Genomic DNA, 18922 nt, shown 5'->3' with positions numbered 1-18922 from the left:
ATGGCACCCTATTCCCCATAGGGCTCTGGTCAAAAGTAGTGCACTACGTAGGGAATAGGGTGCCATTTGGGACACAGCCCAGGTTCACATAAGCCCTGATAGGATACATGAAAACACTTCATTAGAGAACGCTAGCTAATGTTGTCTTGTTTCCCTACAGTCCAATCAGCACCAGTGAGACATCAGTCAGACTACCTACAGTAAGCGGTTCACATCATCCGTTTCAAACATGACTTGAGCTACTCCGCTGCAACAGATGACAACAAGACTACTGGTGTGTAATGGCTCATCTCCCACCCTAACGCAGTGTACGATAACCAGAGCAGCATGTTCCACTGCCATCTCCCACCCTAACGCAGTGTACGACAACCAGAGCAGCATGTTCCACTGCAGGATTTTACAGCATGAAAGTGTTTGGCTGTTTGCCTTCCGTTCAGCTCTGTGACTTACATTGGATACAGCTCCAGGGGCCCGTTGTCCAGCGTGGGGCTGGCGGGGCTGGCTGGGCCAGTGTGGTGCCTGTGGCCTCCCTGTCTCTCCCTGGCCCTCCGTCGCCGCTCCCGCTCTATTTCCTCAGCATCCTCCATACTGCGCTGGGCCGTCACCCTGGAACAGAGAGGCCGTGAAAGAGAATTAAAAATACAAAAAATGAATTCATATTTTTTTGTGTGCGGACCTATTATTATTTTTCGGCCTATGGACAGAGTGAGAAAACACACACGAAGCCCTTCAAACACATTCACTACCCAGATACTGGTGAGGTAGAACGACGCACTTGAGAAACATGCAACTGAACGGAAAGTTGACAGCTATCGAAGCCAGGTTGTCTGCATGCCACAAAACTGTCTTAGCCCACTGAACTAAAGGCTAATAATTCACTCTGACAACTAACACAAGTCTTCAGGTCTCAGGCAAGGTTTCTTACCGTTGGAGCGCGTCTGGTACACATATTGTGTAGTCAGGTGAAAGAAACTCTGGTGAATTTGTATCTTCCTCCTACAGGTCTGTTAGTCGGCTCTATAGAGATGTAAAGTCACAAATGAGGTCAATTAAACATGTTCATCTAATATAATGAAACAATACACAGGAAACACTAAACAGGAGATAAATAGGATGACATAGCTCATGTAATTTATCACACTTAAAACGCAGTGTCCACAAAGTTGCAGTCGGTCAGACCAGGAAACAGGGACAAATCTACTGCCAAAGATCTTTTCTTAACGATGACAAAACCAGATGTGGGAAGTGTGTCTGTTCAGGGATTAGTGCTGGCCGTCCAACAACAGAAACATTAAACTGTCTCTGTGTTTACATCTCCAGTAAACAGATGGGTCTCTGCGGCAGCCATCTTGGAATAACTCTGTTAAAGAGTGTATTGGGAGCAGGAAGGTGTCCAGAAACGTCCCAATGATATAATGAGGATACACCAATATCTATCCACCACAGTTCACATATCACACACAAAGACATGGGGGGCAGAGGGAATACTTATACAGGTACTGATGAGGGGATATGCACCAGGTGTGTGTAACAAACAAGACAAAACAAATGGAATGATGAGAAGAGGAGCGGCAGTGGCTAGAAGGCCGGTGACGACGAACGCCGAAGCCTGACCGAACAAGGAGAGGAGGAAGCAGCTTCGGAGGAAGTTGTGACAGAAACATTACATGGTGTGTTGTAATACTACTTAATGAAGTGTTGTGCAACACGTTGCCAGGATCTGGCAAATTCATTTGCCATTTAACTCATTTTGGGGAACAGTAACTAGAGGTTTTGCAAAAACCATTGCACTTTCTTTTACCTCCACCATCAGAAGATGGAAATGTGGGAACGAGTCGTCCCATCATTGAACGTCATTTTGTCTGACGGTTTTAATATCCGTTCATCATGATCCATTACATCTCATGGAGCAACAAGCTGCTGAATACTAACATAGAAGTATACTTTTCTTTCTTCAAACATGCATACAACACTGTAAAATAATCATGAAGTCTAAACATTTTGAATTACCCATAATCCTCTAAAAACAGAGACACGTGGCGAAATGGGATTAAAACGAATGAGTTCAATCACTCAATTCTCTCTCTTTGGTTATCTCACAAAATATACTTACATTTTATACAGCCTACCTGACAGATAACTATACTGTGACCCTACTAACTAACCAGCTCACCTGACAGATAACTATACTGTGACCCTACTAACTAACCAGCTCACCTGACAGATAACTCTACTGTGACCTTACTAACTAACCAGCTCACCTAACAGATAACTCTACTGTGACCCTACTAACTAACCAGCTCACCTGACAGATAACTATACTGTGACCCTACTAACTAACCAGCTCACCTGACAGATAACTATACTGTGACCCTACTAACTAACCAGCTCACCTGACAGATAACTCTACTGTGACCTTACTAACTAACCAGCTCACCTGACAGATAACTATACTGTGACCCTACTAACTAACCAGCTCACCTGACAGATAACTCTACTGTGACCTTACTAACTAACCAGCTCACCTGACAGATAATTCTACTGTGACCTTACTAACTAACCAGCTCACCTAACAGATAACTCTACTGTGACCCTACTAACTAACCAGCTCACCTAACAGATAACTCTACTGTGACCTTACTAACTAACCAGCTCACCTGACAGATAACTCTACTGTGACCTTACTAACTAACCAGCTCACCTGACAGATAACTCTACTGTGACCTTACTAACTAACCAGCTCACCTGACAGATAACTCTACTGTGACCTTACTAACTAACCAGCTCACCTGACAGATAACTCTACTGTGACCTTACTAACTAACCAGCTCACCTGACAGATAACTCTACTGTGACCCGACTAACTAACCAGCTCACCTGACAGATAACTCTACTGTGACCTTACTAACTAACCAGCTCACCTGACAGATAACTCTACTGTGACCCGACTAACTAACCAGCTCACCTGACAGATAACTCTACTGTGACCTTACTAACTAACCAGCTCACCTGACAGATAACTACTGTGACCCTACTAACTAACCAGCTCACCTGACAGATAACTCTACTGTGACCCTACTAACTAACCAGCTCACCTGACAGATAACTCTACTGTGACCTTACTAACTAACCAGCTCACCTGACAGATAACTCTACTGTGACCTTACTAACTAACCAGCTCACCTAACAGATAACTCTACTGTGACCCTACTAACTAACCAGCTCACCTGACAGATAATTCTACTGTGACCTTACTAACTAACCAGCTCACCTAACAGATAACTCTACTGTGACCCTACTAACTAACCAGCTCACCTAACAGATAACTCTACTGTGACCTTACTAACTAACCAGCTCACCTGACAGATAACTCTACTGTGACCTTACTAACTAACCAGCTCACCTGACAGATAACTCTACTGTGACCTTACTAACTAACCAGCTCACCTGACAGATAACTCTACTGTGACCTTACTAACTAACCAGCTCACCTGACAGATAACTCTACTGTGACCTTACTAACTAACCAGCTCACCTGACAGATAACTCTACTGTGACCTTACTAACTAACCAGCTCACCTGACAGATAACTACTGTGACCCTACTAACTAACCAGCTCACCTGACAGATAACTCTACTGTGACCCTACTAACTAACCAGCTCACCTGACAGATAACTCTACTGTGACCTTACTAACTAACCAGCTCACCTGACAGATAACTCTACTGTGACCTTACTAACTAACCAGCTCACCTGACAGATAACTACTGTGACCCTACTAACTAACCAGCTCACCTGACAGATAACTCTACTGTGACCTTACAACTAACCAGCTCACCTGACAGATAACTCTACTGTGACCTTACTAACTAACCAGCTCACCTGACAGATAACTCTACTGTGACCTTACTAACTAACCAGCTCACCTGACAGATAACTCTACTGTGACCCTACTAACTAACCAGCTCACCTGACAGATAACTCCACTGTGACCTTACTAACTAACCAGCTCATGACTGTTGCAGCTATTCGTTTCTGAGTTGCAGCCGTCTTTAACACACTGAACTTCCCCCTCCCCCCTTTTCCTATTCTCCAGCCACGCCATTGGCTCATAGCCCTGGCTCCTCCGGTGAAAGAGAGGAATAGTGGCAGAGAGAGAGGGGGTGAGTAGGAAGAAAAGAGACCCTGGAGAGGTGCATGGTCAGGAGGACTGAAGAGGAGGATGCCAGAGGTTGGAGGGGGTCACGGGAGGAGTTTATTGTCCTGCTATGAACTCTACACAGGAGAGCCACACACGCACACATGCACGCACACACACACGCACGTTTAGACACAAACTTACACACTCCTAGGAGCCAACACAGCGACAGATTGTCCTCCTCAACAATGGCCTACAATTCACCACAATGGAAACATTAATGTCAAATCAGCCTTTTGTTTTCTAAACTATTTTATTCTTTCATAAAATAATAAAAGGACTGACCCATCTTGACCAGGGGGAAATATTTATATAATATTCTTTGTTATGTTTTTGAATCTGAATCAATCAAAATGGAGGATTGATTTCATCCATAGACTAGACTCAGACTGTTGTGCAAATAAATACTGCAGAAAATCTCTTTCTTTCTACTGTTTTAAGATTGTTTATTATTATAGCACATCAAAGCCCACCGTTCTCATTTCCCATATATTTGGTATCTAGGCCACAGAGAGGACGGAGACGCCAAATCTCTGGTTTGTATTGGAGCTCAGTTGCCTCTAATGTAATGAAGGCGTGCATGCCGTTCTCTGTTTGGGTCTCTTTGGGTCGGTAAATAAAGAGTGTAAAACTATAGGGGGGCCTGTTCATTTTGGGATGTTTTTCTCATTTTAAACACACAGGAGAACGAATAAGGACCCTCGACTAGAATCAAGAAGCACTTCAGATCAAATCCGTTGTAAATCCATTCCAATTGTTTTCCTGGGGCCCAGAGTTTTTCATGATCTGGTAGGCTAACCTAACCAGGTAAAACTCTGGGTATGACATAGATATAAATCTGTTTTATATAGGCTATGATGGGACCAGGTTTTTCTAATCAGGTCATTTTGTCATTTAATTTTTATTTCGTTTAGACATTCCAGGGCCGGTCTTACACATGGTCGATTACGGATAAATACTTTTTTCATCGTTCTATCTGTGAAAATACTAAAGAAAGGTAGTAAAAATGCATTTTTAGCACTTTTCTTTGAAGAAAATGTAACCTATATAATTGTTGGGAAAACATATCAACAATTCCCTATGCATAAGTCTGGAGAATACATCTAAGCATAACCACACAAAATGTGGTGAATGCAGATGCTCCTGAGGCTGAGAAAAATGAGTTGACGTTGGGGAGGAGTCTGACTTTCAGGAAATGGCAGTTAAAGAGAGAAGGTAGGCCTACTGTACTTTATATTCGTATTAGAGGGGTAAGTGTTCATTTTTCGATAAGCTAACGTTACTTGATGAAGACATGTTGTTAGCTTTAGCTAGCAGGAACTCTGTGCTTTTGTCTTGAAGCTAAAATGTAACGAATGTACAGACAAGAAAATAAACCCTTAAATTGTCTGAACATGCTTGCGATTTGTTGCGTTATTCAAGAGCGTAATATGGTTTTGTTGCAATAATAAAGAGTGTAATATGGTAGTCTCCCGAGTGGCGCAGTGGTCTAAGGCACTGCATCACGGTGCTAGCTGTGCCACTAGAGATCCTGGTTCGAATCCAGGCTCTGTCGTAGCTGGCTGTGACCGGGAGACCCATGGGGCGGCGCACAATTGGCCCAGCGTCGTCCAGGGTAGGGGAGGGAATGGCCGGCAGGGATGTAGCTCAGTTGGTAGAGCATGGCGTTTGCAACGCCAGGGTTGTGGGTTCGATTCCCACGGGGGGCCAGTATTAAAAAATATATATAATAATAATAATGTATGCACTCACTAACTGTAAGTCGCTCTGGATAAGAGCGTCTGCTAAATGACTAAAATGTAAATGTAGATGCATGAAGAGTTGCTCGCTTAACGTTACCTAGTAGCTAGCTAGTAGAATAGTTTGCATTGCTTAGCCTCCTGGATAGCGGCATCTACGGGGTATTTTTGAGCTGCGAAGCAAGAATGTCAACTGAACCCTCTCTCGGCTTGTGACGTTCCCATCACTAATTTAAATTGAAAAGTGCATGTACATGTTATGTAAATTGAAAATTTGTCCTGATAACTCCATTCAGTGAGAATAAACCCTAAGGTCTTTACTGTGTTCTTTTGCATTATTGTAGCCATTTTCTGTAGCCTGTCAACTATGCGTCTGTCTATCCCTGTTCTCTCCTCTATGCACAGGCCATACAAACGCCTCACACCGCGTGGCTGCTGCCTCTCTAACCTGGTGGTCCCTGCGCGCACGACCCACGTGGAGTTCCAGGTCTCCGGCAGCCTCTGGAACTGCCATTCTGCGGCCAACAAGGCAGAGTTAATCTCAGCCTATGCTACCCTCCAGTCCCCCGACTTCTTGGCGCTGACGGAAACATGGATTACCACTGAAAACACTGCTACTCCTACTGCTCTCTCCTCGTCTGACCATGTGTTCTCGCATACCCCGAGAGCATCTGTTCAGCGGGGTGGTGGCACAGGAATCCTCATCTCTCCCAAGTTGACATTCTCTCTTTTTCCCCTGACCCATCTGTTTATCTCCTCATTTGAATTCCATGCTGTCACAGTCACTAGCCCATTCAAGCTTAACATCCTTATCATTTATCGCCCTCCAGGTTCCCTTGGAGAGTTCATCAATGAGCTTGACGCCCTAATAAGTTCCTTTCCTGAGGATGGCTCACCCCTCACAGTTCTGGGTGACTTTAACCTCCCTACGTCTACCTTTGACTCATTTCTCTCTGCCTCCTTCTTTCCACTCCTCTCCTCTTTTGACCTCACCCTCTCACCGTCCCCCCCTACTCACAAGGTAGGCAATACGCTTGACCTCATCTTTACATTTACATTTACGTCATTTAGCAGACACTCTTATCCAGAGCGACTTACAAATTGGTGCATTCACCTTATAGCCAGTGGGATAACCACTTTACAATATGTTTTTTTCTTTCTTTCTTTCTTTGGGTGGGGTAAGGGGGGATAGAAGGATTACTTTATCCTTGATCCTATCCCAGGTATTCCTTACTAGATGCTGTTCTTCTACTAATCTCACTGCAACTCCCCTCCATGTCTCCGACCACTACTTTGTATCCTTTTCTCTCTCGCTCTCCTCCAACACTACTCACTCTGCCTCTACTCAGATGTTAATGCGCCGTCGCAACCTTCACTCTCTCTCTCCCGCTACTCTCTCCTCTTCCATCCTATCATCTCTTCCCTCTGCTCAATCCTTCTCCCTCCAATCTCCTGATTCTGCCTCCTCAACCCTCCTCTCCTCCCTTTCTGCATCCTTTGACTCTCTATGTCCCCTATCCTCCTGGCCGGCTCGGTTCTCCCCTCCTGCTCCGTGGCTTGACGACTCATTGCGAGCTCACAGAACAGGGCTCCGGGCAGCCGAGCGGAAATGGAGGAAAACTAGACTCCCTGCGGACCTGGCATATTTTCACTCCCTCCTCTCTACATTTTCTTCCTCTGTTTCTGCTGCTAAAGCCACTTTCACCCACTCTAAATTCCAAGCATCTGCCTCTAACCATAGGAAGCTCTTTGCCACCTTCTCCTCTCTGCTGAATCCCCCCCCCTCCTCCCCCTCCCCCCCCTCCTCCTGTAGGTTCATGCTCTACAACATTCGGAGGGTACGACCCTGCCTTACACAGGAAGCGGCACATGTCCTAATCCAGGCACTTGTCATCTCCCGTCTGGATTACTGCAACTCGCTGTTGGCTGGGCTCCCTGCCTGTGCCATTAAACCCCTACAACTCATCCAGTATGCCGCAGCCCGTCTGGTGTTCAACCTTCCCAAGTTTTCTCACGTCACCCCGCTCCTCCGCACACTCCACTGGCTTCCAGTTGAAGCTCGCATCTGCTACATGACCATGGTGCTTGCCTACGGAGCTGTGAGGGGAACGGCACCTCCGTACCTTCAGGCTCTGCTCAGTCCCTACACCCAAACGAGGGCATTGCGTTCATCCACCTCTGGCCTGCTGGCCCCCCTACCTCTGCGGAAGCACAGTTCCCGCTCAGCCCAGTCAAAACTGTTCGCTGCTATGGCACCCCAATGGTGGAACAAGCTCCCTCACGACGCCAGGACAGCGGAGTCACTCACCACCTTCCAGAGACACTTGAAACCCCACCTATTTAAGGAATACCTGGGATAGGATAAAGTAATCCTTCTACCCCCCCCCCTTACCCCACCCCCCAAAATGAAAAAAAAAAAACATATTGTAAAGTGGTTATCCCACTGGCTATAAGGTGAATGCACCAATTTGTAAGTCGCTCTGGATAAGAGCGTCTGCTAAATGACGTAAATGTAATGTAATGTAATGTGTTAGAGAGCTGTATGCTACTGAAACACATCAGCCAGCCTAGGTTACCTCAGGATCTCACCAGCTGAAATAGGTCACTTGAGGATCTAGCCTGGGATTGGCCAGTCTGAGCAGGAAGTATGAAGTGGCCAGCACAACAACAAACAGAGGTACCTCTCAGTCTCAGTCTCAGTCTCTGGACAATACGACAAACAAGAGGCATTAAACATTTAAAGCCACAATCCTTAATTTGGGTCCTTAATCCTAAATCAATGGGTATCATTTATTAACATGACCATTGAACAGCAGTAATTATTGCTTACTGCACTTTTAATCTCTGTAAACCTCTCTCATAATGCTCCCAGGATTGTACTATACAGTGTACACTGACCAAACCACCACTACCCGTTTATAATCTATGGCCAGAGAAGGTAATTTACTGCCAAAAGAGAGTTTGAGGGTACAAAACATTAGCAACACCTTCCTAACATTGAGTTGCACCCCCTTTTGCCCTCAGAACAGCCTCAATTTGTCAGGACAAGGACTGTACAAGGTGTGGAAAGCGTTCCACAGGGATGCTGGGCCATGTTGACTCCAATGCTTCCCACCGTTTTGTCAAATTGGCTGGATGTCCTTTGGGTAGAGGTCCATTCTTGATACACATGTGAAAAGCCCAGCAGCGTTGCAGTTCTTGACACACCGGTGCACCTGGCACCTACTACTATACCCCCGTTCAAAGGCACTTCAATCTTCTGTCTTGCCGATTCACCCTCTGAATGGCACACATACACAATCCATGTCTCAATTGTCTCAAGGCTTAACAATAATTGTTTAACCCGTCTCCTCCCCTTCATCTACACTGATTGAAGTGGATTTAACAAGTGACATCAATAAGGGATCGTAGCTTTCACCTGGATTCACCTTGTCAGCCTACGTCATGGAAAGAGCAGGTGTTCCTAATGTTTTGTCCACTCAGTGTAGCAGCATATGCTAGCTGGAGTAGAGATTCTGGTTGTGGGAGAACAGAAGTGAACAGGAAAGCTGAAACTGTGAAGACCAACCTTTCCCTCTCCCAATATTGTTTCCACAACCAAGTCTGTGGGACTTCCTCCCAACTCAGTGAAACCCTTTCCAGACCTTTCCACGTCACACTTTCCCTTCTATCAGCATTTCCTCTCATGCTACATAATGACTTGTGGGTCCCTGGGTTTTGACAGGTAAAATCTATCTGATGCGTGTCACTTTTTCCGCTCGCGGGAGATTGAGGCAGTCGAGGTCTGGGAGACAGATTGAGAGGGGTGGTGGAGAGGGCAGGAGGGTGCGTGTGTGTGTGTGCGTGCGTGTGTGTGTGTGTGTGTGTGTGTGTGTGTGTATCCGTGTGTGTGTGTGTGTGTGTGTGTGTGTGTGTGTGTGTGTGTTCACGCGTGTGTGTTTCTCTCCCAGATGAGATCATCTCCATCAGGGAAGTTCCAGCCATAAAATACTCCATTGAACTCTCTGCAACCTGGTCTCAGACCATTTTGTATTATTATGTACGTAAATCCGAGACACCCCCATTTAGTGTGATATGTTATGTTTCGTATGGTATGTGTTACTTTGTGAATGTCCATCACTCATTTCGTAATGTATGTTACGAATTACAATTTATATTAGCTAACATGCTAAGTAGTAGCTAAAAAGTAGTAAGTAGTTGAAAAGTTGCTAATTAGCCTAAATGCCAAGTTGTCCGTGATGAGTTTCAACAACCTTTGGGTTACTAGACATTCGCGTTATACGCCTACCCATCCACCCCAACCAATAACCCTACTTTCGTTTTTTGCCTTAAGTGACCATCTGTGTTGTGCAACCATACCAAACGTAACGTTTAACGCTAATTTCAGGGGACCCTTGATTTACGTTAATATGTTACTTCTAGTCTATGACACCAGGTTGTGAACCCAGACCCTCGATGTCATTTTGATGATGTCATCACTAAGTGACGCAGATGGCTAAAGCAACTGAACCAAACAGGCAGTGATACAGCCCCGGGGGCTGCTACACAATTACCATCAATCACTCTCCTGTTTGTGTGACAGCAACAACCTCGAACCTCACAGACAGACATAGACAGTAGAGAGTCAATGAACTGCAATGATGACGCTTAGTTTTAGTCGTTGAGCTTCAGCAGACATTGTTAAGTCACTGTAGTTTCTGTCACAATATGGGACAAAACAAAAGCTTGAAACAACCAATCATGAGCAAAGCAATTAAAATACAAGCAGTTCCCTTCAAGTGTAAGAGGTTGCATCATCGGCATTGTTATGATTCTGAACTGTAATGGGTCTCTTTGCTTTACTCAAACACAATTTTGCCCTGATCTGACATGCACTATGCAAACAATTCCCTGAGCAAAAAAGTACATTCTGTTTGGATTCTGGTAGATGCTGTGTGTTGGTGTATCATAATCAGAAACAGGTCTGAAGAGTGAGGTGCCACTGATATATGTGATATTAATCTATAGTCTGATATCTGTGACATTAATCTATAGTCTGATATCTGTGACTTTAATCTATAGTCTGATATCTGTGACATTAATCTATAGTCTGATATCTGTGACTTTAATCTATAGTCTGATATCTGTGACATTAATCTATAGTCTGATATCTGTGACTTTAATCTATAGTCTGATATCTGTGACTTTAATCTATAGTCTGATATCTGTGACTTTAATCTATAGTCTGATATCTGTGACTTTAATCTATAGTCTGATATCTGTGACATGAATCTATAGTCTGATATCTGTGACATTAATCTATAGTCTGATATCTGTGACTTTAATCTATAGTCTGATATCTGTGACATTAATCTATAGTCTGATATCTGTGACTTTAATCTATAGTCTGATATCTGTGACTTTAATCTATAGCCCTAACCCAAACAACCATTATCTGGACAAAGTCTCCTGCGGTGATTTGTGGAATTCACCTCTTCTCCTCCGATCACATCCCCTGCTTTTAAACCTCTCTTTCTAGGGAGAAGGGGGATGGGGACTTTCAAAAGCCTGATGTAGGGATGGAGGGGGATGGGGACTTTAAAAGCCTGATGGATGGATGGAGGGGGATGGGGACTTTAAAAGCCTGATGGAAGGATGGAGGGGGATGGGGACTTTAAAAGCCTGATGGATGGATGAAGGGGGATGGGGACTTTAAAAGCCTGATGGATGGATGGATGAAGGGGGATGGGGACTTTAAAAGCCTGATGGAAGGATGGAGGGGGATGGGGACTTTAAAAGCCTGATGGATGGATGAAGGGGGATGGGGACTTTAAAAGCCTGATGGATGGATGAAGGGGGATGGAGGGATGGGCGAGAGGGGAGGAGAGGAGGAGGAGATGATGCTATTTAACAGTAAACAAATTGACAACAGACTTTCAGCACGCTTATAGGGAAGGACATTCAACAAGTACAGCACTTACAAAAATGACTGATGATTGGCTGAGAGAAATTGATGATAAAACGATTGTGGGGGCTGTTTTCTTAGTATTCAGCATGGCTTTTGACATTAACGATCATAATCTGCTGCTGGAAAAACTAATGTGTTATGGCTTTACACCCCCTGCTATATTGTGGACAAAGAGTTACCTGTCTAACAGAACACAGAGGGTGTTCTTTAATGGAAGCCTTGCATACCCCACAAAATATGCCACCAGAGGAAGAGTAGCTGCTGCCTTGGCAGGAACTAATGGGGATTCATAATACACCCCAGGAAGAGTAGCTGCTGCCTTGGCAGGAACTAATGGGGATCCATAATAAACCCCAGGAAGAGTAGCTGCTGCCTTGGCAGGAACTAATGGGGATCCATAATAAACCCCAGGAAGAGTAGCTGCTGCCTTGGCAGGAACTAAATGGGGATCCATAATAAACCCCAGGAAGAGTAGCTGCTGCCTTGGCAGGAACTAATGGGGATCCATAATAAACCCCAGGAAGAGTAGCTGCTGCCTTGGCAGGAACTAATGGGGATCCATAATAAACCCCAGGAAGAGTAGCTGCTGCCTTGGCAGGAACTAATGGGGATCCATAATAAACCCCAGGAAGAGTAGCTGCTGCCTTGGCAGGAACTAATGGGGATCCATAATAAACCCCAGGAAGAGTAGCTGCTGCCTTGGCAGGAACTAATGGGGATTCATAATAAACCCCAGGAAGAGTAGCTGCTGCCTTGGCAGGAACTAATGGGGATCCATAATAAACCCCAGGAAGAGTAGCTGCTGCCTTGGCAGGAACTAATGGGGATCCATAATAAACCTCAGGAAGAGTAGCTGCTGCCTTGGCAGGAACTAATGGGGATCCATAATAAACCCCAGGAAGAGTAGCTGCTGCCTTGGCAGGAACTAATGGGGATCCATAATAAACCACAGGAAGAGTAGCTGCTGCCTTGGCAGGACCTAATGGGGATCCATAATAAACCCCAGGAAGAGTAGCTGCTTTCTTGGCAGGAACTAATGGGGATCCATAATAAACCCCAGGAAGAGTAGCTGCTGCCTTGGCAGGAACTAATGGGGATCCATAATAAATCACAGGAAGAGTAGCTGCTGCCTTGGCAGGAACTAATGGGGATCCATAATAAACCCCAGGAAGAGTTGCTGCTGCCTTGGCAGGAACTAATGGGGATCCATAATAAACCCCAGGAAGAGTAGCTGCTGCCTTGGCAGGAACTAATCGGGATCCATAATAAACCACAGGAAGAGTTGCTGCTGCCTTGGCAGGAACTAATGGGGATCCATAATAAACCCCAGGAAGAGTAGCTGCTGCCTTGGCAGGAACTAATGGGGATCCATAATAAACCCCAGGAAGAGTATCTGCTGCCTTGGCAGGAACTAATGGGGATCCATAATAAACCCCAGGAAGAGTAGCTGCTGCCTTGGCAGGAACTAATGGGGATTCATAATAAACCCCAGGAAGAGTTGCTGCTGCCTTGGCAGGAACTAATGGGGATCCATAATAAACCCCAGGAAGAGTAGCTGCTGCCTTGGCAGGAACTAATGGGGATCCATAATAAACCACAGGAAGAGTAGCTGCTTCGTTGGCAGGAACTAATGGGGATCCATAATAAACCCCAGGAAGAGTAGCTGCTGCCTTGGCAGGAACTAATGGGGATCCATAATAAACCCCAGGAAGAGTAGCTGCTGCCTTGGCAGGAACTAATGGGGATCCATAATAAACCACAGGAAGAGTAGCTGCTGCCTTGGCAGGAACTAATGGGGATTCATAATAAACCCCAGGAAGAGTTGCTGCTGCCTAGGCAGGAACTAATGGGGATCCATAATAAACCCCAGGAAGAGTAGCTGCTGCCTTGGCAGGAACTAATGGGGATCCATAATAAACCCCAGGAAGAGTTGCTGCTGCCTTGGCAGGAACTAATGGGGATCCATAATAAACCCCAGGAAGAGTAGCTGCTGCCTTGGCAGGAACTAATGGGGATCCATAATAAACCCCAGGAAGAGTTGCTGCTGCCTTGGCAGGAACTAATGGGGATCCATAATAAACCACAGGAAGAGTAGCTGTTGCCTTGGCAGGAACTAATGGGGATCCATAATAAACCCCAGGAAGAGTAGCTGCTGCCTTGGCAGGAACTAATGGGGATCCATAATAAACCCCAGGAAGATAGCTGCTGCCTTGGCAGGAACTATTGGGGATCCATAATAAACCCCAAGAAGAGTAGCTGCTGCCTTGGCAGGAACTAATGGGGATCCATAATAAACCCCAAGAAGAGTAGCTGCTGCCTTGGCAGGAACTAATGGGGATCCACAATAAATATAAATACAAATGTTGTTTACTTCTCTCTGAAGCAGATAATCTTTAAGACACAGACCCCAGGGAAGAAAAGAGAGATGGTGACGGAGAGGAAAGAGAGATGGTGATGGATGGAGAGGAAAGAGAGATGGTGACGGACAGAGAGGAAAGAGAGATGGTGACAGATGAGAGGAAAGAGAGATGGTGACAGATGAGAGGAAAGAGAGATGGTGACGGACAGAGAGGAAAGAGAGAAGGTGACGGATGGAGAGGAAAGAGAGATGGTGACGGATGGAAAGGAAAGAGAGATGGTGACGGATGGAGAGGAAAGAGAGATGGTGACGGACGGAGAGGAAAGAGAGATGGTGATGGATGGAGAGGAAAGAGAGATGGTGACGGACAGAGAGGAAAGAGAGATGGTGACGGATGGAGAGGAAAGAGAGATGGTGACGGATGGAGAGGAAAGAGAGATGGTGACGGACGGAGAGGAAAGAGAGATGGTGACAGATGGAGAGGAAAGAGAGATGGTGACGGACGGAGAGGAAAGAGAGATGGTGACGGATGGAGAGGAAAGAGAGATGGTGACTGATGGAAAGGAAAGAAGGATGGTGACAGATGGAGAGGAAAGAGAGATGGTGACGGACAGAGAGGAAAGAGAGATGGTGACGGATGGAGAGGAAAGAGAGATGGTGACGGATGGAGAGGAAAGAGAGATGGTGACGGATGGAGAGGAAAGAGAGATGGTGACGGATGGATAGGAAAGAGAGATGGTGACGGATGGAGAGGAAAGAGAGATGGTGACGGATGGAGAGGAAAGAGAGATGGTGACAGACGGAGAGGTAAGAGGGATTTCCAGCAGGGTGAATGGGTCAGGGCTTTGGGAGTAGCTGGGCTTGACCTAACTAGCCTGGCCAAGGGGGCACAGGGGAAACGGACATCAGACTGAGAGGATGCCTTGACGTCACTGAAGAGGCGAAAGGATGTCTTGTTTCACATTTAACCTAAACCCACCTAGCTGAGTGGGTCAGCTATAGTCTGGGGGAAGAGGATGTCAGACTCAGAGGATTTTTTTGACCTCAGTAACTGTAAATCCACTCCAGAAGGACTTGACTAACTTCCCTCACACTCCACCTAGCCCCCACCATGAGTGCCTCAGTGCCTGACGACAATAAACTGTGGACTCCACTGCCGAGTTTCCACCTGATAATTACCCCGGTGTTTTACCCAAAAGGCTCAGACTTTTCTGTTTCCGCCTCTCCGGCACCAGCGTCTCACTGGGGCCATGTCTCCAGCGGACCTGCTGTGACTCGGGGCCAAAGCCAGACCACTGGTACTTTTCATCTGGCATGTACACAACAACGGCTAACTGTGAACATGGGGTTAACGCCTTCTCCCAAAGCAACTGTCCTGATGATGCAGAGGTTGTTGATTCTGCTCGCCCCAAGTCTTTAGTGTCACCCTCCTGATGGAAACACAGTTCCCAGAAAATAACACTAGAGCCTACATGAAAATAAACGCTGGCGACATACTGGTGTGTGATGGAAAAAGGAGTGATGGAAAAGAGTAATGGAAAAAAGAGTGATGGAAAAAGGCCATAAATGAAGTCATACTCAGTGTTTGCTCTACATGAACCCTTCCCCAAGAGATCTGTGGATGAACTCATCAGCCCACACTGCAACGTTACGAGCTGGAGGTCTTCAAACAGCCCTTTGGATGACACAGGCCCTGGGATGCACAGTCAAGCATCGCTGCCCAGCCAGCCACTAACCCAAGCATCGCTTCCCAGCCAGCCACTAACCCAAGCATCGCTTCCCAGCCAGCCACTAACCCAAGCATCGCTTCCCAGCCAGCCACCAACCCTAAACAGTCAAGTAGAGCCAGCCGCTGGTTTTGAGGACAAGCTATCCCATCTTTAATTCTCCGTTTTCACTGGACTGATATTAAATGTTAACAGGTTTCTGCTTGCTTTCATTTGAAACAGTGAGAAGCGTTAGCTCACTGAAAAGTTTAGCCCATTTAATCTACAGTCTACAGTCTACAGTCTACAGTACTGTAATTCTTGGTGGTCCGAGTAAATAATTTAGCCAAATATTTGTACAAGGAATTATATTCACTTTATGATCAACAAGGTGAGATAACGATTGATTTCTTTATTAATCTGGACACCTATCAATAGTCACGTACGTCACTGCTCACTTTGCTGTATCTAAAAGGGATTTTCATCCCTCCGACCCCACCACCCTGCCGTCTCGTATCAAAACAGGAGAGAAACTTCAATCACTTGAAGATCACTTCAAAGTGCAACTGACATCCCATTTCCTGAATACTATTAACTCTCTCCCCTCTCTTCTCTCTTCTGAAGATGATTGTCCGATCCATCTGACTCCGAGGGTGTCTCAGGGAGGAGAGATGTGCAACAAACAACAAAAAAAAACATTTCTAATTCACACGTCTATTAAAACACACTAGCACATGTGTGAAACAGGACAAATACAAACACCCACCTAATTATTATTATTATTACATACCCCCCCCGCCCCACGCCACAAACCAACTCAGGGGTCAACAGGTCAAACCCCTGAGCCCCAATCAAAGGCCTGGAGGATGAGGGGAGGGGGGCAAATGTAACCTCCACCAGAACAATAAACACCAGTTGATGGGGGAGGGAGGAGATAGTTCCCTCTTTGTGAAGGAAGTGGTCTCACTATTGTCTTGTTGAGGGATGTGTGTTTATCAGCACTGGTTTTAACTCCAGCTTGTATTGGTGTTGGAGTTGTATTGTAGTTACTGTCCTGAAGTGATACTGTACTGTGGGGTGGGACAATAGTTCGGCCATTTGCTGTGCATTAGCGGTAATGAAGTGCTTGTCAGTAATTGCTGTACTGACTGTATCTTTGGGAATGCACCAGAGTAAATGTCTGTGACACTAGCAGCTGGTGTTCAATAGCAACACCGTTAACGTGGATAGTTAAAGCCATCCCTTTAGGTGTTAGTGAGCAGTACGAATTAGGTACTTTTTTTCTCTATCAAATCAACTTTTTAACCACTTTCCACAGAACCACAGATTGGAGATACAGGGGGTGGTGACATGAAACTGTCACATATGAAGGTTACTACATCCCTCTCAGTAACAGACACATCACATATTTATTATTATTATTATTATTATTATTATTATTTTATTGTCATTATCCAGAGCTACTTACAGGAGCAATTAGGGTTAAGTGCCCTTGCTCAAGTGCCTTGCTCAAGGGCACATCGACAGATTTTTCACCTAGTCGGTTCAGGGATTAGAACCAGCGACCTTTCGGTTATTGGCACAACGCTCTTAACCACTAAGCTACCTGCCAACCCCGTATGAAGGTTACTACATCCCTCCCGGTAACAGACATCACAGAAACACATATGAAGGATCTTAAAGCATCTAAATAAATCATTCTGAGCTGCTACATCACAGAAAAGGGTAGGAACGGTGTTGTAGATGTACATATTTAAAACACTGAATCTTTATTTAAAATGTAGCTGACGTCTCACTTGTTCTCACTTCACAAACATAAAGGAGAAATGAGCTAAAACCAGCCAGCACACCTGATGGTCAGCTACATCTAATGAGCATCAATAAACAACCAGAAAACACACCTGACACAAAGACCAACTAACACACACCAACACCTGGCAGAAGGAGTATCAGTGCTCCACTACTCTTACCTGAGGAGATGAACTAACACACACCAACGCCTGGCAGAAGGAGTATCAGTGCTCCACTACTCTTACCTGAGGAGACCAACTAACACACACCAACACCTGGCAGAAGGAGTATCAGTGCTCCACTACTCTTACCTGAGGAGATTCTGCAGACCTGCCTTGCTGGAGCTTCTCCTTAGTAAATGACCAGACATGTCTTCTTCTTCTCTGTGTGTCTCAGCCCTCAGCGGAACGACAACCAGGTTAAACGGTCCCTCTTCTTTAAAACACTGCTGTCTTTCTTCCTCAGTGAGCGGCGACAGTCAGAGAGGACTGGAGTTTTCCAGGAAAGGGTATCTTCTGTCTCTTTACGTGGTGTTTCCTCTCTCTCTCTCTCTCTCTCTCTCTCTCTCTCTCCCTCCTTCACACAAACACAGGACTTCCTTTAGATCCTCTCTCCCCGATGCTTGCTGGCGATGTAAAGACTCCCTCTCTCTTTCGCCCTCTCTTTCTCTCTCTCGTAAGACAGGTTTTGTCACAGCCCTGCCTCCCTCCTCCTCCCCTGCTCCCGCATGTTGTTTTCATTGAGGGCTTTTGAAAACCTGGCCATGCATCCCTCCCTCCCTCCCTCCCTCCCTCCCTCCCATGATTCTGCGGGAGACCTCTGGGTTCATGTGACTTTCCCCAGGGGGAAAGTAATATGATATCCACACAATGCTTCTCTGATAAACCCACCACACACACACACACATACACACACACACACACACACACACATACACATGCACACAAACAGATATATCTAGCTTAAACTCACAGATTTTGATGTGGATGTTTTCGTTATGTAACTTAGATTGATGCACCGGTGTGTCAATTGACTCTAGGGGGTTTTAACTTGTGAACCCCATGTTCAACCCCATGTTCAACGTACTGTTGCTGGAACAGATGATTGAGTTTCTTCATATCTGTAGATATTAATGATATATCGGTTACCCATCAACATGTCTTGGGTGCAATCAAAGTAAAG

At 45.6% G+C, this 18922-nt stretch overlaps 1 protein-coding gene across 1 annotated transcript in view; it reads right to left on the bottom strand.

The window, feature by feature from the left end:
• Positions 1–18452, bottom strand: part of LOC123488001 (non-muscle caldesmon-like) — a gene marked incomplete at its 3' end in the record, with an annotated part of 33863 nt that extends 15411 nt beyond the window's left edge. Inside the window, exons 1-2 of the mRNA XM_045219027.1 lie at positions 18052–18452; positions 451–606 (exon numbers count right to left, since the gene is read on the bottom strand). Of these exons, the coding sequence (XP_045074962.1) occupies positions 451–606; positions 18052–18110 (215 nt within the window). The remainder of the gene's footprint in view (positions 1–450; positions 607–18051) is intronic.
• Between the last annotated feature and the right edge of the window lie 470 nt (positions 18453–18922).

This window comes from Coregonus clupeaformis, unplaced genomic scaffold, assembly GCF_020615455.1.
Source record: "Coregonus clupeaformis isolate EN_2021a unplaced genomic scaffold, ASM2061545v1 scaf1986, whole genome shotgun sequence".
In the NCBI taxonomy this organism is placed as follows: Eukaryota; Metazoa; Chordata; class Actinopteri; order Salmoniformes; family Salmonidae; genus Coregonus; species Coregonus clupeaformis.
Note: the sequence above shows the minus strand (reverse complement) of the source record. Positions and strands in the feature narration are given on the sequence as shown.